This window comes from Nerophis ophidion, linkage group LG09 (assembly GCF_033978795.1).
Source record: "Nerophis ophidion isolate RoL-2023_Sa linkage group LG09, RoL_Noph_v1.0, whole genome shotgun sequence".
In the NCBI taxonomy this organism is placed as follows: Eukaryota; Metazoa; Chordata; class Actinopteri; order Syngnathiformes; family Syngnathidae; genus Nerophis; species Nerophis ophidion.
This window is the reverse complement of record NC_084619.1, coordinates 33,154,101-33,176,498: the sequence shown is the minus strand read 5'-3', so window position 1 is coordinate 33,176,498 and position 22,398 is coordinate 33,154,101. Positions and strand designations below refer to the sequence as shown.

The 22,398-nt window shown below is 39.0% G+C and overlaps 1 protein-coding gene across 1 annotated transcript in view; it reads left to right on the top strand.

Annotated features, from left to right (window-relative positions):
• The window catches only part of LOC133559773 (kinase non-catalytic C-lobe domain-containing protein 1), a 69,919-nt gene that overhangs the window by 11,399 nt on the left and 36,122 nt on the right, over positions 1 to 22,398 (top strand). The window contains exons 2-11 of the mRNA XM_061911839.1: positions 3,009 to 3,207; positions 7,712 to 7,770; positions 10,001 to 10,147; positions 12,560 to 12,677; positions 12,767 to 12,894; positions 13,109 to 13,711; positions 21,331 to 21,442; positions 21,574 to 21,645; positions 21,728 to 21,789; positions 21,879 to 22,037. Of these exons, the coding sequence (XP_061767823.1) occupies positions 3,009 to 3,207; positions 7,712 to 7,770; positions 10,001 to 10,147; positions 12,560 to 12,677; positions 12,767 to 12,894; positions 13,109 to 13,711; positions 21,331 to 21,442; positions 21,574 to 21,645; positions 21,728 to 21,789; positions 21,879 to 22,037 (1,659 nt within the window). The remainder of the gene's footprint in view (positions 1 to 3,008; positions 3,208 to 7,711; positions 7,771 to 10,000; positions 10,148 to 12,559; positions 12,678 to 12,766; positions 12,895 to 13,108; positions 13,712 to 21,330; positions 21,443 to 21,573; positions 21,646 to 21,727; positions 21,790 to 21,878; positions 22,038 to 22,398) is intronic.

Sequence of the window (22,398 nt, the reverse complement as noted above, 5' to 3'; positions counted from 1 at the left end):
TATTGAACAACTACAAGATAACCCACCGTTGCTTCTGGCTTTTCTATTGATTGGGCTAATTGTCTTATGTGTAACAACACCTTCTTACAGTAGCTACCTGATCTCTGGCTGTGATTGACTTATCATTAAATTGTACTGTACCTTTAGCCAATATTCAATACTAATGTCTGTCACCCCAATCAGAAAAACAAAAACATTTTATTTGAAGGTCCTGCCATGTGCTTGACTGAACAAGCCAGGTTGGATAGAAGCTGTTTGATATCAGTATATGATAATGCGCCATATTTCACTGTCAATTAAGGGTGGTAATCTGGTATTACGAGTTATACCGGTATCATTTCAAGATCAAGTTCAAGTTTATTATTTGTCACTTGCAGACTACACCACAGTGAAATGCTTTTTTCCATGCTCTTCAGATATTGCGTACAGTGGGTTTCAAACACTAATTGCAGAATCTAATACACTAAATACAAAAAAATACAAACAATTGAATAGCTCTGATGTACATTAATTACAAGACAATTAAGTTGCACAATAAGTCACAGAAGTTATGGTAGAAGTATCAGTACAAGTCGATGTAGAAAGAGGTATGTATTTGAGACATTACCATCTTACCGATACATCATATCTTTTGATGCTGCCTTTGACAGTTATTCACACCGTTTACCCGCGCTTTATTTAAGTTTCTTCACTTTGACATTCAGCAGAAAAGGGCACGAATCACATCGCGTCAACAAACTTTTACAAGAAATATTGTTTAAAAAATAATTTCAACAAACAAGTGTTTATTATAGTAGGTGTATGAAATATTATACTGTAATGTAGGGCTGGGCGATATGGCCTTTTTTTAATATCGCAATATTTTTTAGGCCGTATCGTGATACACGATATATATCTCAATATATTGCCTTAGCCTTGAATTAACACTAGATACATATAATCACACCAGTATGATGATTCTATGTGTCTACATTAAAACATTCTTCTTCATACTGCATTAATATATGCTCATTTTAAACTTTCATGCAGGAAGGAAATCACAACTAAAAAAAAAATCACAATTTTTTTCATACAGTGTTGATCTGGAAATGTTTGCCTCGGCATTTTGATGGTTTGGGTGTGTGGCACTGAATGGAGATGTTGACATGCAGAGTAAGCCATCTTCCTTCTCTAGCAGGTGACTTTTCAAATGATGCTACATATTAGCAGTAACGCTACTTTTTTATAGCAACGCTTTTGCCCCACACTTGACAAATTACGGTTGTCTGTTCGACATATTCCCACTTGAAGCCAAACCACCGCCAGACGATCGACCCCCTGCTGTTTTTCTTTAGAATTAATTCTTCCTTCATTTGTTACCAGATTCGTACCTTCTTTCTCTTGTATTACCACTCGCACCACAGCTAACGTTACCCATGCTGCCACTTCTCTGCTCCGCGAGGGCGTATACGTGTGTGACATATGATGTGACAGTATATGACGTATGTAAGAAGGTGCGCTTGCTCTCTATGAGAAGGACAGACAAGAAAAAGCGAGGACAGCCTGTAGTGTAATGCACAAGCTAAAAGTAACTGCGTGAGAACGTATACTCGAATATCACAATATAGTCATTTTCTATATCGCACAGAGACAAACCCGCGATATATCGAGTATATCGATATATCGCCCATCCCTACCGTAATGATATCGTTCAGCATTAACTCAGGTACCAGACTAATGTGGAGTCTCCTTCAGGTTTGCCAAATCTGTTTATCATCTGCCTATTATAAGCAACATTTTTTCTATAGAGTTGGTTCCTTTTTTCTTTCGTGAAATCTGACAACATTGTCCCGATCGTGTAACAATAGGAACCAGGAAATCATTGCTTATGTGTTTGAGTGATAGACCAGAGAAATCAGAATTCCGTTAGGAAGTCTCTTATCCCTGCGCTTGTGAGAGGGGGGAGGCCAAGAGTGTCCAGTTTATTGCAGAGTCTGTCCGGTATTATTGTATTGCAGGCAGAACTATAATCCACAAAGAGCATCCGGATGTAGCTCTGCTGCTGCTCCAGGTGGTTCAGAGCAGAGTGGACAGCAACAGCGATGGCGTCCTATGTGGATCTGTTCGCCCGGTATGCGAACTGGTGGGGGTCGAAGTCTGGAGGGATATGGTCCTTGATGTGCTGGAGAACCAATCTCTCGAAGCACTTCATGATTACTAGAGTGAGGGCCACTGGTCGGTAATCGTTCAGGCTGGTGATGGGAGACTTTTTCGGCACCGGGATTATTGTAGATGACTTCAGGCAGGATGGGATTACTGCCTGAGCCAGGGAGAGGTTGAAGCTCCTGGTGAGGGGGGGAGCGAGCTGGTGGACGCACGCCCTGAGCACCTTTCCATGTACTCCGTCTGGTCCGGCAGCCTTCCTGGGGTTCACAGCCAGGTGCACTGGTCTGACACTGTGCTCCTGTTCAGTGAGTGGAGTGGTGCCGGAGCCCGGTGGGGGCGGGGGCAGGGCTGGAGCAGATGAGTGTCGCTGGGAGTTTCGAAACGGGCAAAGAAACAGTTAAGCTCCTCTGCCAGTGTCGCACTCTGATCCGCAGTTGTCACATCGCAGCCTTTGAAGTTTGTGATGTCATGAATGCCCCGCCACACCTCCCGTGACTTTTTGCTGGACAGATGGGACTCTATGCACCTCCTGTGGTCCGCTTTTGCTTTTTTAATCCCTCGATATTAAGTCTTAGATTCAGACAAACTTTATTAATCTACAAGGGAAAGTTAAAGTATGCTTCCAACTTTAAGCATAACAAAAAGCCGAGACAAAGCTTGTATATCAAATTACGCCTGAGTTAAGGTGCATCCGTAAGTTGAGGCACCACAATATCATATATTATAGTATATAACATATATTATACAGGAAATTAAGGTTTTATTTTCAAAATTCTCAGGATTTAACTGCAGCTTTTTTAGTCGTTTTGTTTAGAGTTTTGTGTTTGCTTATGCGGACATAACTCTGAGTCATTTGTCCACAGGAGAACGTGTCTCTCGCAGACATTCTGTCTTTGCGGGACAGCTGTCTGTTGGAGGAGGACGTGTGGGCAGTATGTGCAGAGTGTGTTCTGGCGCTGCAGAGCATTCGACCCTCTCAACTTTTTCACACGCTGTGCATCACACCAGATACACTGGCCTTCAATGCCCATGGGAATGTTTGCTTTATGGAGCAGCTGAGCGGTAAGTCCACAGCAAGGTCAACTTTTGTATTTTGTATTTTTAAAAAATATACATAATGTAAATGTATTTCAATTTGATGGTTATTAATGCATTGATTTCTGAAAATAGGGATGGGTACTTTTCTCATTTGAATCGATACAATACTAATTCCCTTTACGTGGAAATCAATACAGTTACTCAACTGTACCTATTTTCTGTACTTTTGTATGTGTTTATGTGTTAATAAATGTTATATGTTTAGTAATAAAAAAAAAATTTAATTTAACATTTAACATGATCTGTTAATGATGACTGCTATACTTTTGTAATATCGTATATTTGTACACTTCTGAGTCTCATTTAAATTTTTCCCCATCGCAGAACTGCTTCTAAAATGCTCAGAAAAAGTGGTACTTGTCGGCTGCATGTTTTAAAACAGAGCAAAACACCACAGTAGGAGCATGTTAACATGATCCATCCTCCATCCATCCATTTTCTACCGCTTGTCCCTTTTGGGGCCGCGGGGGGTGCTGGAGACTATCTCTGCTGCATTCCGGCGAAAGGCGGGGTACACCCCGGACAAATCGCCACCTTAACATGAATGTGCAGTAAATGAGTGTCTCCATGGTGAAAGCGGCTTAGTACATGCAAAATCCTCATTTAAATTAAGCTGTATGTGTCACGATGTGTTGTTGACGAAACCCAAGATGCAGAGATGGTGGCAGGCATTGAGCAGGAAAACATGGTTTTAATGTTCAAAAATAAGAAAAGGAAAACACGAATCAGAAACCATGAAGCAGGAACAGGAGTCAGGATACAGGGAATAGTTTACAGCATACAGCTAGCAACGACACGACACGACAATACTCCAACCCAGAGTGGAGGACAAAGCAGGTTTAAATAGCACCTGGCTGATTGACACTAGGTGTGGCCAGGTGCCAATCAGCCGCAGCTCAGGGAAGCAGCACTCAGGGAGACAATCAGGAAATAACCAAAATAAGAGCGCTGACAGGAAATGAGACAAACACAAAGGAAAAACTAAAACATGACCAAACTCTCAGGTACAAACCTGACAGTAGCCCCCCTTCCCATAACGGATACCAGACGTACTAGAAAACCACCTCCCCTCCAAAAAAACAGACCAAAGTCAAGGGAGGGTGGAGGGAGGCCGCTAGGCCAGGTGTCACCGAAACCAGCGGGGAAGAGTCAGGCTGCAACGGCGAGTTGAACGCCGCCGCAATTGGCGAGGCGGTCGCCCGTGAAACGACCACATCTGTGGCCGACAAGAGTATGGTGGCGCCCTCTGCTGGCCCACCGGACAAGATGGTGGCGCCGTCTTCTGCTGGCCACCAGAGAGGATGGTGGCGCCGTCTGCTGCTGGCCCACCGGAGAGGATGGCGGCGCTGTCTAATGCTGGCCCACCGGAGAGGATGGCGGCGCTGTCTAATGCTGGCCCACCGGAGATGATGTCGCCGTCTGTTGCTGGCCCACCGGAGATGATGTTGGCGTCTGTTGTTGGCTCACCGGAGATCATGGCGCCGTCTGCCGGCCTACCGGAGATGATGGCGCCGTCTGTTGCAGACCCACTGGGGTGTGAAGTAGCTGTGCCTCCTCAGCTGCACAGCTACTCATAGCCCCCCTCTCAAGGGACGGATCCCAGACGTCACCAGATAAGCCCACAGACAAAAGGGATGGGTGGGAGAGGGCTTGAAATAAGGCCGAAGTTTTTTTTAATTCAGCCATCATCGCCAGAATTCTGTGAAGTCTCTTTGCCATTGAAATATCTGCAGGGTTCGACTTTGGTTGGAGTATTCTGTCACGATGTGTTGTTGAAGAACCCCAAGATGCAGAGATGGTGGCAGGCATTGAGCAGGAAAACATTGTTTTAATGTTCAAAAATAAGAAAAGGAAAACACGATGCACAAACCAGGAAGCAGGAACAGGAGTCAGGATCCAGGGAATAGCTTACAGCATACAGCTAACAACGACACAACACGATGATACTCCAACCCAGAGTGGAGGACAAAGCAGGTTTAAATAGCATCTGGCTGATTGACTGACACCAGGTGTGGCCAGGTGCTAATCAGCCGCAGCTCAGGGGAAACAGCACTCAGGGAGACAATAAGGAAATAACCAAAATAAGAGCGCTGACAGGAAATGAGACAAACACAGATGAAAAACTAAAACATGACCAAACTGTTAGGTACAAACCTGACAGTATGCACCAGTTATCAATTGTACACGCAGTCTTAGTAAATCACTCGCAACACGCCCACTAATAGTACTAATAGATTTTTTTTAGTTTGCATATGTTGTTTAGCGTATGGTATTTGACAGCATAGAAGATCTAGCCCACAAAATATTGTTTCACGGCACACTCTCATTGTAACTAGTTCTCAACCTCATCTGGTGTTTATGGACCAAAATAAAGTTTTTAATTTATTTGTGGAAGCTTGTTTGTAACCACAAAACACAGTAACACGTAACGTCGTAAAGCGAGGACCAGCTGTAGTTAGTTAATATATTTCCGCGGCACAGACTCAAATCAATACCTTGTGTTTCCAATACCTCAAGTCCTTAAGGACTGAGGTAATGACAAAAAATCAGATACGTTTCACAAATTACCGTGCCCTGCTCTGTTCCTTTTGTATAAAATAATACATTTCCTGTTGATCATGGTGTATTTTTTGCCTGTCGTCTGTGCTGGACCACAAGGACATGTTTTTTCTCTAGGTTGTTCATTTTTCTAGGTGTGTTGTCTCATAAGCATTTGCAAGTACTATATACTGTAGTATACTTTGCCTGCAGTTGTGTTTCCATAACATTAGAGGCGCTGTAGTGTATAGACAGGTTTTAAAAAGAGTTCTTAAATCACCTGCGGTAGTTTCTCATGCTGGACACAGTGCATTAATTTGAATATCAATGACACTGTGTTATCTGATTCCATATGCCATGTGATTCCTTATCACCAGGGTTCGGCAACCCGCGGCTCCGGAGCCGCATGCGGATCTTTGATTACTCTGGTGTGGTTCAGCTGTAGATTTGCCGACTTTCCCGAATTCACCGGGAGATTTCTGATCTCAGTGCCTTTCCCTAAAATCGTCTGAGGTTTGCATACTGCGATTTTCACACGGACAGCAACATTGAGAGCTGGCCGCGATGTCCATACCTATAACATCTTCTAATACATGTAGTTGTGCCCGCTTTTACACAACACTACTGTATGTGCGTGTCGGCCGGTCACGTATTGTGTGAAACCTCTATTACAATTCTCAGACGATTGCAAGGCATACTTGTTCAACAGCCATGCAGGTTACACTGAGGGTTGTGATATAAACAACTTTAACACTCTTACTAATATGCGCCACACTGTGAACCCACACCAAACAAGAATGACAAACTCATTTCGGGAAAACATCCGCACTGTAACACAACATAAACACAACATAACAAATACGCAGAATCCCATGCAACTCTGACTCTTTCAGGCTATATTATACACTCCGCCCCCCCCAAACCCCATGCACCTCAACCGACGCAGGAGGGGGTTGGTGGTAGCGGGGTGTATAATATAGCCTGGAATAATCAGGGTTGCATGGGATTCTGGGTATTTGTTATGTTGTGTTTATGTTGGGTTACAGTGCGGATGTTTTCCCGAACTGTATTTGTCATTTTTTGTTTGGTGTGGGTTCACAATGTGGCGCATATTTGTAACAGTGTTAAAGTTGTTTAAACTGGCACCCTCAGTGTGACCTGTACTGTATGCCTGTTGAACAAGAATGCCTTGCAGTCGCATTTGTGCGTCTGCAGAAGCCACATACAACACGTGACTGGTAAGCTGTAAGTTATGGTGGCCACTAAAGAGAGTGCCATCGTAGCACGCCCTCATTTGTGTTGATTGGGTTTAACACAGCAGACTTCAGAGGGAATAGTCACTCTGTAACCCGCAAGTCTCCGGGACAAATCAGGGGGAATTGTATGCCTAATGCTTATAAGAGGCATTCATATAAAACTCACTGGCCGCACTAACATATAATTTTCATATTTAACTGCGGGCCGCATGTCTGAGACCCCTCATTTATACATAACACAAATAAATAAAAAAAACTCAGTATACAGTGTTATTTCATTATAAATTTCAAGAGTTTTGTGTCTCCCATTATTTTCTTTATTTTGTGAAACGGGTCAAAATGGTTCTTTGAGTGGTAAAGGTTGCCTACCCCTGCTTTACACACTGGATGACTAAATTAATGTTGTAAAAAAAAAAAAAAAGCTCCACTATGAGGTTAATGCAATAATGATTGCCGATGATAACATTAATGGGGCAATTAGAGCAATTCTACTTATTGTTTACAATATATTGGTGTCCTAAACCAGAAATAATTCCCCTCTGTGAAAATAGGAAGTCATACCCAACACTTTAATACTAAGACCAATGCATATTTCCTATTTCATTAGGTTGAGATATAATAACATTCTCATAAACTGACTGCTTAATGCAAAGTCTTATTTTTTTGACCTGCAGATGATCCAGAAGGGTCATTTATACCGCCAGAGTTTGACAACACGGGCAGTACATTTGAGGTGAGAGGTGCAAAATAATTGGTCTAATGCTCCATGTTGCTTTGTTGAAAATCCTAAACAGCCCAATAGTTAATCTATAATCTATTGATGTTAAATGTTTTATTGTGAGTGCTCATTTGTAACATTTCTGTTGATTTTATGTTTGGCCTAACCTAGCGTCCCAAGTTAGGAAAGATTTCTAGATTAGTTGTGTTTGTGTTTTAGTTACCAATAGTTAATACCGGTATATTTTAGAAAGCGGTATATATTTGAGACAATACCGCCATACCTGTTATTATTTTATGTGCTTTTGTTACGGCCATTTGATCTTCTCTTCGCCTGACTTGCAAAGCACATGCCATTCCTTGTGTGTTTGTGTGTTTATCTAGCCGTAAAAATACTGAGACAACCTTAAGCATTTTGCACGTTTCTAAAATAGTTTTTAAATATACCCGTATATACCGTATTCGGATTAAAAATATCTCGGCATCAGTTTTTGTCCATATCGCCTAGCCCTAGTTAGCATCATAGCTCAAAAAAGGTATGGACGGATGTTGATTAAACTTTCAAAAAATGTCAAAAATGGAATAAGGAACAAGTAATTAGATTTTAAGGGTTCATCAGGCTTACCGTCTGGATTTAGTTTTTTTTTTTTTTTTAATTTTACTTTTAGATACATTTGGACTATGTACTAAAGGACCTGGCAAAGATTCACGCTGAGTGTTTTTTTAGTCTTATTATAATATACTAATTGTGATCGCTAAGGGGGAAACTCAGTTTTCATCCTTCTATATACACTACTCACAAAAAGTTAGGGCTATTCGGCATTAATGGAACATTTTAAGATGTACACGATAACCTGTACCGGTGAACTCAAATTGACCTTCTCTAAACATTCAAATCAAAATGTACAACTGTTCAATGTTTCTCTACTTTTCGCACATCTCTATGTTCTCTAACATGGAGCTGAACGGCAATATTCACAACAGGTGATTTTTCTTTTTACATTACGCTTTCTGTGACTCTTTCAGTCGCTCTGTTTTTCGGTTGCAACATGCAGCTGACATGCTAAGCTCAGTGGCTATTTCCCTCTGAGAACATTTGCAACATCGAAATGGGGAGATCATTTTGATCAATTGTTAAGGGTTGTCTTGTTCTCAAGATGCAAAAACATAAACAGCACAATAAGGAGGACCAAATTTCATTGAGCCAGGACATTGTTTAATCAAGTGTCACACACCTGTTGTAAATTTTGCCATTCAGCTCCCATTTTTATTATGGTTAAATGTTGCATTGCTAATACATAAAATGTGAAGACAGAAGGATATTTTGGATTGAAATATTATCTGTCAGGGGTTGAACATGATATATACTGAAGAACTTGATACAACTGATTCAAGCCACATGTATCATAATTTATAATATTTACACACTGCCAAAATTATTTTACAAATGTAATTTTGCTCACAGCTTTTTTATGTCTATATGTATGTTATTAATATTATTAAAGGTATTGTTATTGTGTAAATTACGTTAGCGTAACAACGTCTGCCTGGTACATGTACAAAAATTGGGTTCTGTTGTAGATCACATCGCAGAACTGCTTCTAAAATGCTCAGAAAAAGTGGTACTTGTCTGCTGCATGTTTTAAAACAGAGCAAAATACCACAGTAGGAGCATGTTAACATTAATGTGCAGTAAATGAATGTCTTCATGGTGAAAGCCGCTTAGTACACGCAAAATCCTCATTTAAATAAAGCTGTATGCACTAGTTATCAATTGTACAACAGTCTTAGTAGATCACACGCACTATGCCCATTACACATTATTTTTTTTAGATTGCACATGCTATTTAGCGTGTGGTATTTCACACCTTAGAAAATCTAGCCCATAAAATATTATTTCACGGCGCACTCACTTATCTCAAGCTTATCTGGTGTTTATGGACAAAAATTAAGTTTATTTCTTTTTGGAAGCTTGTTTGTAACCACAAAACACAGTAACACATAACGTTGTAAAGCAAGGACCAGCTATAGTTAGTGAATTTATTTCCACGGCACAGACTCAAATTGGTACCTTGCGGTTCCTATAGCCCAAGTCCTTAAGGACTGAGCTCACGCCAAAAAATTAGACACGTTTCTGTGCCCTGATATTTTCTTTTTTGTATAAAATAGTACTTTATTTCCCAAAATGCAGCTGCTTCCTGTTGATCATGGTGTATTTTTTGCCTGTCGTCTGTGTTGGACCACAGGGACATGTTTTTTCTCTAGGTTGTACTCTTTCTGCTGCAGTGAACTTTGTGATTGAACCTGAACTGGAATCAGAGTTGGAGGAAGAGACACACAACTTTTTGGAGAAAATGCAGCAGAAGAAGCCAGAGGATAGACCACTTATTCAGGTATGCTGCTGCACAATTATTTTGCAGTTTTAGTAAACCTCACAAAAATACATTATATAATAACAATAATGATGATATATTTTATTTTGTCCTCTGTCACCCATTAAATGTAGTTTTCTGTCACTTTCTTTTTCATATCATATTTCTGGGCACTTTATGTATGTATTGAGGTACTAGTCACGTGGCACTCTTGACTAGTACATGAACTTCAAAGCAGAAGGTTGTGAGTTCCAATCTATGTCTGAGTAGAAGGAAAGTTGCCAAACTTATGTTTTAATTATGTAAACATTGTCTAATACGCTTAATTAACTTCAACATAGTAATTTAAAAGAGTGGATTGTTCATTGTGTTGCTCAAGGTAGTATTATTTATATGATGCTGGAAAAACGTATGATTTCAACCATCTAAAGCTCCTCTTAAACCACCATTTTTTGACCTCAGTATTTGTCAAATCCTGGTTACGGCCCTGCCACCACCATGTTTAATTGTAGAGATGATATCGGCCTTGTGATGAGCAGTGCCTGGTTTCCTCCAAACATGATGCCTGGCATTCACGCCAAAAAGTTCAATCTTTGTCTCATCAGACCAGAGAAATTTGTTTATCATGGTCTGAGAGTATTTCAGATGCGTTTTGTCAAACTTTTATGAAGGAATGGCTTTTGTCCGGCTACTACAACATACAGGTCTAATTGGTGGATTGTCGCAGAGATGGTTGTCCTTCTGGACAGTTCTCCTCTCTCCGCAGAGAAATGCTGGCGCTCTGATGGGTTCTTGGTCACCTCCCTGACTAGAATAAGATGAATGAAGCAATGTACAGAGACATGCTGGATGGAAACCAACACTTCCCATCCAACTTGATGGAGCTTGAGATGTGCCGCAAAGAGGAATGGGTGAAAATGCCCAAAGATAAATGTGCCAAGCTTGTAGCGTTGTATAATATGTCGTCAGTGGTAGTTACGAGCATGGTCACATGTCAAATATATTTATTTTCTATGAGTCAAGTCAAGTCAGTGTCATCACAGACATCTACGGGTTCAAGCCAATGGCTTGACTGGGGGGCCGGACTTTTGGAACAAGCATGGGAAGTGATCTGTGTTGTGGGGGTGAACAGCTGTTTAAATGATGCCGGAAAAAAAAGTGAGACTCGGAGATTGAGCTCCTTGTGCTAGAATGTTGCATTTTGTGAAATAAAGAAAGACAACCAGGAAATATGTCTAAGCCTCCATTCCGTGGATTGTTACAATATTAACAAACGGCACAGCACGGAGACGATCTGCAGTGTTGTAATTATTTGTCCGGCAGCCATGACTCCCACTTTATTTTAAAGATAAACTGTCACATAATTGCTAGTCTCACGCTACACCCATATTTATCTACATCTGTTCTTGTCTCCAGTTACGTAAGCAACGTAACAAGCGTGTGACTCTTTTTACCAACAACCCTGTCTCTCGTGTTTTAAAGACAAAAACCTTAAACGGATTACTACTTCGCTACGATAACCGGATTACGAGTCTTCACTCAATTAACCTAAGGATTCATAGCCGAATGTTATCAATTGAGGGGGCTTTAACCGACATAGCCGAACCGGCCACTTCTCAAATCGGATATCCGGTCGCATTGGTTTATCGTTAACAACCCTATTATATAGCTGCTACCCGTTTGTTAACCAAAGACGATCGGCATTTGTATCAGATTTAAAAGGCAATAATCAACAACTTTTTCACATCGTCCGATACCGATTGGTGGCCGTTTGATTGGCACATCCCAACTCAGAACAGTAGAGAGAATGGAGTATTTTTTTAGGGGATAACATATTTTGCTTTGTTCATTGAATTTTTTGTTGCCACCTGATTTTGTATGTTTTTTATGAGATTCCTAGTTAATGTTATATATATTTTTCACCTACTATTTAGATTTGATTTGATTACCCTGTCAATGTCTTCAATGTTTATTTGTGTTTGACTGTCTTTTCTACTTTTGCCGAATAGCATTGTCTTAGTTTTACTTAGATTCAAGGATTGTCACTCTGTTTTTGTTAAATCATCGCTTCAATTTTTATATAAATTTACATATATAATACAATTTAAAATCAGTAGTGTTCGTGCTTTACATTAAAGGACACAAAATAGCACAGTATGGCCCTGAAGTGTAACTTTTACAAGAGCAGTACAATTAAAGGAATATACCGTAATGTTTATTGTGTGCCTTTAATTGTTACAGGAATGTATTGCAGCAAGCAGTGAAAAAAGAACATTATATGGAAATTAGTTAACTAATTTAGCATTCTTCGACATCCCTACATTCTAACTACATACACCTTACTGTACTACAGTATATTGCATTTTTGATGTTTTCATACAGGTTATCATGATCATTCCGCTTTTAATCGTTCTATTTTTATTGGCAAACAAGGACATTCTCTCTGTGGCTCGAGCACGGCTGCACCACTGCTCATCTGCAGCTGTGTGCCGCAAATTGTCTTCAGTTGGACGGCGTGTGCTCTCTATCGAATCAGTATCAAATTGTCAAGGTAATTCCATCATTTCTGCTCACTATGTCAACATTTGATCTCTGTGGAGAATTCTCGCTTGACATATTCCTCTACGTGTGTTTCCACAGATGGCCAAGATAGCTCCTGGGAGGCAAGATGGCAGCATCCCAAACCCGGAAGACTGTGTGTAGATTTTTTTAGCAAAGATATTTCTATAAACACTTCTATCAAGGCAAATGGTTTGTCCAGACAACAGGTTGGTTATTTTTTAATTGCTTGTATAACAAATACAAGTTTGCAGCAATAGAAAAGATGTAATTCAATTATTATGTTATGTTATGTTATGTTATGTTAAGTAGTCATGTAATGTACTGTGAATAATAGTTACTAATACAGTATCCAATATTGTCTGAGGGGAAATGTGTTAAAGATTATAGTGGGTTTTGTCCACAAATAACTTTTTATTATAGGTATGTGTGGGCTGGGACTCCTCTCTTTGTGATGAGGATGCTGACAGTGGAGACGGATGCTGCGCTGGTTTGACAGAGCTGGATTGCCGCTCTCACAACAACTCCCCAGTGAGAAGAAAAGCTCAGCAGAAGTTCCACAGGGTTAGGGGGGTCTTAAATCGCTCCTGCTCTGTGCCCGACTCCAACAACCCGCCTTGTACCACTCCTCAACCTCATGCAAATATCAGTGTACCTGTATCAGACCTCACTGAAATTGGAGCAGATGAACATTTGTGTTCCAAGTCTATATGGAATAACAGACCCCCAAAAATAACCAGAGGAAGGTCCTGTGAGACTTATCCACATATTAGTGCAGAGGATTGTGTGAGCTCAGTAGCTATCAGATCACGAAGAAAAAATGAAGATGCCATGAAGTCTTTGTGCTGTGGAGAAACCTATTTGCCGTACTGTCATGAAAACAAATTTAAAGAAAGAAATCAGAGTTCAGCCTTCTCCTGGATGGATGTAAAGCATGAGGATGCAACCCCAAAGAACCACAAGCCCTATGTGCCTAACTACATGACCAAAAGCATGTTGTTCCTCAATGAAGAATCACAGGATGAGGTTGGCAATTTACTGACCGATATGTTTTAAGTAGTGCTGTCAAACGATTACAATTTTAAATCAAATTAATCAGAGTGGCTGTGAATTATAGTAATGGCGCTTCATTTCTCATAAGCAAAAAGACTTAAGTGACCATATATGCCTTTATTTTTTTGTTAAACATCTTCAACATCCACTTAACAAAAAACTGTTTTTTTTAACAAAAATGTATTCACTTTAATTTGGACTTGTTACTCTTTTAGTGTTAATAATGTTATGTTTTGATATTGAAGTGCGTCAGTGATAAGAAGGCTTTCCTGAGAGCGAGATCGAAATAACAACTGCTAAATAGCATTTGCAGACTATAAAATTGTGTGTATTTAAAGACTGTGGGCCTGATCTACTAAGATTCAAATATCACCCACCAAACAGCATGTGCAAACTATAAAATTGTGTGGGGCGTGTTGTATGTGATCTGCTAAGGCTGCATGTACAATTGATAAATTGTGCACATCGCCCTATTTAAATACAAACCCCGTTTCCATATGTGCTGGGAAATTGTGTTAGATGTAAATATAAACGGAATACAATGATTTGCAAATCATTTTCAACCCATATTCAGTTGAATATGCTACAAAGACAACATATTTGATGTTCAAACTGATAAACATTTTTTTTTGCAAATAAACATTAACTTTAGAATTTGATGCCAGCAACACGTGACAAAGAAGTTGGGAAAGGTGGCAATAAATACTGATAAAGTTGAAGAATGCTCATCCAACACTTATATGGAACATCCCACAGTAGATCAGGCCCTACTAAGATTCAAATATCACCCACCAAACAGCATGTGCAAACTATACAATTGTGTGTGGGCATGTTGTATGTAATCTGATAAGACTGCATGTACAATTGATAAATGGTGCACACCGCCTTATTTAAATACAAACCCCGTTTCCATGTGAGCTGGGAAATTGTGTTAGATGTAAATATAAACGGAATACAATGATTTGCAAATCATTTTCAACCCATATTCAGTTGAATATGCTACAAAGACAACATATTTGATGATCAAACTGATAAACTTTTTTTTTTTTGCAAATAATCATAAACTTTAGAATTTGATGCCTGCAACATGTGACAAAGAAGTTGGGAAAGGTGGCAATAAATACTGATAAAGTTGAGGAATGCTCATTAAACACTTATATGGAACATCCCACATGTGTGCAGGCTAATTGGGAACAGTTGGGTGCCATGATTGGGTATAAAAGCAGCTTCCATGAAATGCTAAGTAATTCACAAACAAAAATGGGGTGAGGGTCATCACTTTGTAAGCACATTTTTGAACAGTTTTAGAGCAACATTTCTCAACGAGCTATTGCAAGGAATTTGGGGATTTTACCATTTCCGGTCCGTAAAATCTTTAAAAAGTTCAGAGGATCTAAAGAAATCCCTGCACGTAAGCGATGATATTAGGGACTTTTGCTCCCTCAGGCGGTACTGCATCAAACACCGACATCAGTGTGTAAAGGATATCACCACATGGGCTCAAGAACACTTCATAAATCCACTGTCAGTAACTACAGTTGGTCGCTACATCTGTAAGTGCAAGTTAAAACTCTACTATGAAAAGCCAAACCCATTTATCAACAATATCCTGAAACGCCGCCGGCTTGGCTGGACCCGAGATCACCTAAGATGAACTGATGCAAAGTGGAAAAGTGTTCTGTGGTCTGACGAGTCCACATTTCAAATTATATTTGGAAACAGAGGACGTGGTGTCCTCCAGAACAAAGAGGAAAATAACCATTCAGATTGTTATAGGCGCAAAGTTCAAAAGCCAGCATCTGTGAAGGTATGGGGGTGTATTAGTGCCCAAGGCATGGGTAACTTACACATCTGTGAAGGCACCATTAATGCTGAAAGGTCCATACAGGTTTTGGAGCAACATATGTTGTCATCCAAGCAACGTTATCATGAACGCCCCTGCTTATTTCAGCAAGACAAGTGTTACAACAGCGCCGTTTCATAAAAAAAGAGTGCGGGTACTTTCCCGGCTCGCCTGCAGTCCAGACCTGTCTCACATGGAAAATGTGTGGCGCATTATGAAGCGTAAAATACGACAGCAGAGACCCCGGACTGTTGAACGACTGAAGCTCTACATAAAACAAGAATGGGAAAAAATTCCACTTTCAAAGCTTCAAGAATTAGTTTCCTCAGTTCCAAAACGTTAATTGAGTGTTGTTAAAAGAAAAGGTGAAGTAACACGGTGGTGAACATGTCCTTTCCCAACTACTTTGGCATGCGTTGCAGCCATGAAATTCTAAGTTAATTATTATTTTGCAAAAAAAAAACAAAGTTTATGAGTTTGAACATCAAATATCTTGTCTTTGTAGTGCATTCAATTGAATATGGGTTGAAAATGATTTGCAAATCATTGTATTCCGTTTATATTTACATCTAACACAATTTCCCAACTCATATGGAAACGGGGTTTGTAGGTTTTTTGATGCGTTCACCATAAGACAAGTACCTTATTTTTCGGACTATAAGTCACAGTTTTTTTCATAGTTTGGCCAGGGGTGTGACTTATACTCAGGAGCGACTTATGTGTGAAATTATTAACACATTACCGTAAAATATAAAATAATATTATTTAGCTCATTCACGTAAGAGACTAGACGTATAAGATTTCATGGGATTTAGCAATTAGGAGTGACAGATTGTTTGGTAAAAGTGTAGCATGTTCCATATGTTATAGTTATTTGAATGACTCTTTCCATAATATGTTACGTTAACATACCAGGCACCTCCTCAGTTGGTTATTTATGCGTCATATAACGTGCACTTATTCAGCCTGTTGTTCACTATTCTTTATTTAGTTTAAATTGCCTTTCAAATGTCTATTCTTGGTGTTGGGTTTTATCAAATAAATTTCCCCCAAAAATGCGACTAATACTCCGGTGCGACTTATATGTTTTTTTCCTTCTTTATTATGTATTTTCGGCAGGTGCGACTTATACTCCGAAAAATACAGTAACCCTTTTTTCTGGGCGCTCATGGAAGATGCTGGCCCTAACTGCGAGTGTGCCCTGGAATGTTTCATCAGCAAAATAAAATGCATTCTGCAAGAGGTTTTTTCATATCAAAGATAAGTTAATATCTCCTACATGAAAAAAACAGATGCCATTTAAAAAAAGACCAGCAGACACCAAAATGAACTAAATTAATTTGTAAGAGACCAGCGGTAGAAAATGGATGGATGTTTAAATAAGCCCTTAAAGGGGAACTGTATTTTTTTAAATGATTCATAATCCCTATGTATGACAAGAACACGTTTTTCTTTGTTTATGCATTTGAAGTCGTAAAATACAGCAACTTAAGGTGGCTAACAATGCTGCTAATGGGAGTCCTCTATTCCACCAATAAAGCCCTCTAAAAAAAAAACGCCAATAATAATCCATTTACGTCTTGTGACCTGAATACTGAACAGCTATTAGCGATAGTGTTATTATATTCCATAAAGCAGACAAGCTATTTTTTTAATCACAGACAGCTAATTGTGCTGCTATCAGGGCTCTAACTAGGATTAGACAAATACCGAGGTGAACAATTGGTGGTCCATGAGGAGCTTTGAAAGGTTGACATCATGGGTATCTCAGCTTCATATGAATAATATTACCTTGAGTAACAGTTTCCAGACTAACAACAACTTTCATTGACGTACACCTGCCATGTGTTATATTAGCATATTTGACAATCAGCATGATTTTGTAACAGTCTATTTTTTCATTAATATGGTAAAGTTTATTGTATTAAACAATTTTTAAATGATTAAGACATAAATAAATAAAAACTTGAGCACAATTTTTACTCCGACAGTGATTTGAACCCAATACCTTTGACTTTGCAATACATGTACTAATGACGCGGGCCACTGAACCACCAGAAGTCTAAGAATTAGAAATGTGTCGTCACATTATTATCAGTGACAGAGCATGATTTGACCAGGAATACGTTTGGGATCAAATTGTATATGAAGCGCCTTGTCATTCAATAATTTACATTTGCTATATGCTTCTTCACACAATACGGGCTCCCCCAATGGATCGCGAAGCCCTACGCAGAGCGTGTTTTGCGTTTAGGGCTTTTGGGCTTGATCTCTGTGAACAGAACCTGACTGACATGACAACGGTATTATACCAACAGCTATTCACATCAATTACATTCAGGTGAAATCAACATTAGTTACATCAATATAATATAATGTTAACATTATGTTGACAGCACATTTCAGATCACAAAAGCTGTTGAAAGTAAAAGTGGACTTCATTTTGTCACGTTGTTGGAGTTGTAGTGGGCAATGCAGTGTGCATAACCAAAGATTGTATATTGAGAGAAGATGAGCTATTGCATGGTGATGTAGAGCGCACACAAAGTACATTTGAAGTCAGTCACATTATCTTCTTTTTGTCACTTAAATTAATACAGAGGACATGACCTCCGTGTCTACAGGGGTTGTTACGGCCGTTGCTTGCACATTGTCATAGTGTACTAGTTAGCTCCTGCATCGCCTCTGAGCTGGTTAAATAAGTTAATTTTAGATTATAAATCATACATCTCACCTGGATAGTAGAAGTTTGTAGCCATAAACCACAAAACTGGTCAACTTTGACATTCAACTTTGACCCAGAGATGGCGAGAAAGACACAAAAAAACCTCATGTTCAGCAACCTTTTTTAAAAAACTCTGTGAGGATTAGATTAATTCTTCATCTAAACTGAAAAATGTAAATATTCCAACAGTTAACATCCCAGTGAGAGCAGATATTGTACAGTAAGTGATTGTTTATGTTCATACTTTAGCACTTGGCAATAGTGCTACATGATGCTAGATGTTTAACTAGAACTGGATCTGTTTAGCACACAGGCCTGTTCGGCTGGCGGCCCGCCAAAGCTTTACATTTGGCGCGCCAAACATTACCCAAATAGGCTTGATGAAACTGTCAAAACTAGGGTTGTTCATGTATGTAGTACTCCTGCCCCCCTGCAGGGGCAACAGCAAGGCATATGTGTTACAATAAAGCAGCAGTGGTGTGAGTAGAAGAAGACTACCGGTACTCATTCAAGCCTGGAAATAAAATCTAAATTAGTTGCAAAAATCTGACTTTTAACAAAGACTGGACCACAAAGTATGAATGTTCTGCCCCAACCAAGTGCTTGAGTTTTGTTGTTTGGTGGACCTTTTAAGCAACAGACACATTAATTCAGAAAAGCAGCAACATTTGTAGAAATTCCAGCGTCCAAGCTTCATCACGAAACTTGGTCAAACATTTGTAAGCAGATATTGTGCAAAAATATATTTAGTTTTTTTTTTTGTGGTAAAATTGATGACTTTGGAATTTATTTTGTATTTGTGGTTGTGTTTCTTTTTTTGTCTGAGAGTAACTGCCAAGCAAGCCTCGTTTATTACATGTAGTGCTACATTTTACCAATACAGGGCGACATTGCTAATTGTGATAAGTCACATAAAATGTGTGCAATGTTTGGTGTGTAAATGTTGTGTTATTTCTACATGTGTAAACATTTGTAGTTCATTGTGTGAATATATATGAACTAAACCTTCTATTTTATTTATGTAATATACACAATGGACGTTTTAATTTTGTTATGTTTATTACATGTTTATTTTTGGAGTTTAACAAACCTAAATTAAGGAATAAGTGTAAATAAATACAACTAAGAAAAAAAAATTCAAAAGAAGGAACATCAATCCTCAACAAAAACTGGAGCTTTGTGTTCTTCATGCGTTTAACTTGCTGCACATGCTGGAAACGAGTAGCAAGGGCAGATTAAATTAATTTGTTGACAGTGTAGTGTGAAAGCCTATGTGTTTACTTCGTAATTAAGTAAACCAAAGTCTCAAAGAAATATAACCTGCGGAGGCACTTTCTGATGAAACATCCACATTTCGATGTCCGGCCCCTGAGCACTTGGGCTCTTGAAACTGCGGCCGTCTTCATTATGCAGTTGAAAAGCCCTGCTTGAAAACGTGTAGCTCATTCTTCGTATGTTCAGGCTAAAAAAGATAAAGTTCTGGATCATCGTTTGTCCCAAAGTAATCATTGTTGGCTCTCATAAAGTCTGTATGAGTAGTTGTTGTTGTTGACGGGAAAAGCGAACGTTGTGATGCATCTGTGAAATTAATACGCCACTGTATGCTTAAAATGAGCGAAATACTGAATGTGCTTGTTACTACATTACAGATAAACTTAAAGCTTGTACAGTACAGTATATACAACATGGATGGAGGTTTTTTAGAGTGTTTTATAGATGGAATGTGGTGACTTCCATTGACTCTTTTGTTAGCTGACTTTTGCTAAGGTTTATTTGAGTTAGAATGCAAAACAAAACAAAACATATTTTCTTGTCTTACATAATAATTATGAATGAAAGGCAAAATTCCAAAATAAGTTCAGTTCCACTTTAAGTATTCAATCAGCTATAATATCATAAAATTATATTGATGTCTTATATTTTTTAATTTGCATATATATTTATTTGTTTTACTGCTATTTTTGCGCAGCCGCCAGTTTAAACATTATTTCGTGATGCACTAAATAAAGGCACAGAACAGTTTTATTTTTGATATATCAAATGTCATATGCTGAATAGTTTTATTAGCATTTTGTCCTCCCAGTATTGTAGGCATTCTGATGATCAACGTATATTCTGCATATTAATGAAGACACACGCTAGATGAATTGCCTTTCTTATTTTATTCACTTAAGATACACAATCCTCAAATTTAGTAGGTTTGCTTTGCTTGTACTATCTTGTTTGCTTGTATTTTAAATCATGCAAACCTTAAGTAGATCAGGCCTTGCTTGTACATTTGAAAACAAGTACAAAAGTGGTGCAGATGACGTGCAGGCAGACAAAAGGGCATAGAAAATGACCAGAACCTGAAAAGCAAAACTACAAACTGGATTCAGGCAGACAAATGACACCGTGTCGTGAGGCAATCCAGCAGAATCAATAACCCTAATGCAGGCGAATTGAAACTGGGACACTAAATAGGCAAGGACTGATGAAGAGCAGTCGCTGCACGCCTTGCAAGTAAAATGATGAAGGTAACTACCAACAGTGTCACAGAGGTACATGATGATGAAGTTTGTTTTAGCACATGCCAACGTTATGTAGATCAGGCCCATACCTTGTCTGACTGTTCCGTCATGGTTTTCTTTCGTACTCAAATTTCCCATCGATAAGGCAATAGTGCTGGTTAATGTCTTCCATATTGACTTGTTTGGTTCTGAAGCATGTCACTACCAAACAAACTGTCCATTTGAACATGCATGACATTAACACTATTTGGACAAACTGCCAAAAATCCGTTACCAGAGACGTTTAGGAATTGTGGGTCATTCTGTGCTGCAGAGGTATTAATTGTTCTTTAGAATGTTTATTTGTTTTCAAACTATTTTAATCAGACAAATATTGATGATTTATTCAGCCGCATTGAAGCGTTAATTTTGACAGCCCTAGTCAAAAGTAAATTTGTGTGTGAAGACTTTTTTTGGAACTCCAATGTTCCAAAAAAAAAGATACATCTATAATGTGTTCACATTTTTTCTATAGTGGGTCTCACTAAAGAAGTTACTTACTCGTGGCCTGAAATTGATGGTGAATGAGCTGTGGGCTCTCTGTTACACGTGTCTGACATCACTGCAGACCTACATTGACTTTCCAGGTTAAACCCACTAATTTATGATTCATTTAACTTTTAAACTTGTTTTTTACTAAGCAAAACATTTGATAAAGCAACTCAATAATAATTGTTATAATAATTGTATGTTTGCAACTTTTTTTCTTTTCCATCAGCTTATTTATCCCTGGATACTATGCACATCAGCTCTCAAGGAGAAGTGCTTTTCTTGAGACCTAAAAACTCTGGTAAGAAGAACATTCAAAAATAAAACTGAAATCAAAAAAACTTGTTCAGTGTTGTTAAGTCAATATTTACTTGTTTCTGTAGGCTCTCTGGATGATTTCTATCTGGCTCCTGAATATCAAGAACATAGAATTGTAACTGAAAAGGTCTCCAAAAATGGACTGCTGCCATTTAAAATTGAACATTCAACAACTAAAGTTGTCTTTCCCTTTTGAAATGTTCTATTGCTGCCCAGGCTTGTGTTTATGGTGTGGCTGCTATCCTGTGGACCACGGCAAAGTCCTGTTTACCACCCAGTCAGAAGCTTGTAGTTCCTCACAAACTGAAGAGACTTCTGCTTGAGATGGCGAAGAGCACTCCCATCGAGAGACCTTCCATAGCCATGGCTAAAAAGGTTATAATTAGGGATGCGCTGTTTGAATTGGTCAACGATTTTTATCATCCGATTTCCCTGAAAAAGTATATGACAGGCCACAAATATTCCACTCCCATGTGTTAATAATACTCTAATGCAGCAAATAAACTGCATTTCTTACAAGTAATATTATTACTGGTGGTCAAGGCTAAACATGTAATGCACTGAATAAGAACAAACCAGAGCACACAAAAAAGTATACTATTTGCAAAGATAGCCATTTAAAAATGTTATGCAATAGTGTTTGTCTTCCTCTTGTGCCCTGTTGTGGAAATATTTTTCAGAACTCTTCACCTTCTCTATACAGACATACATACATACACATGCACATAGACATACG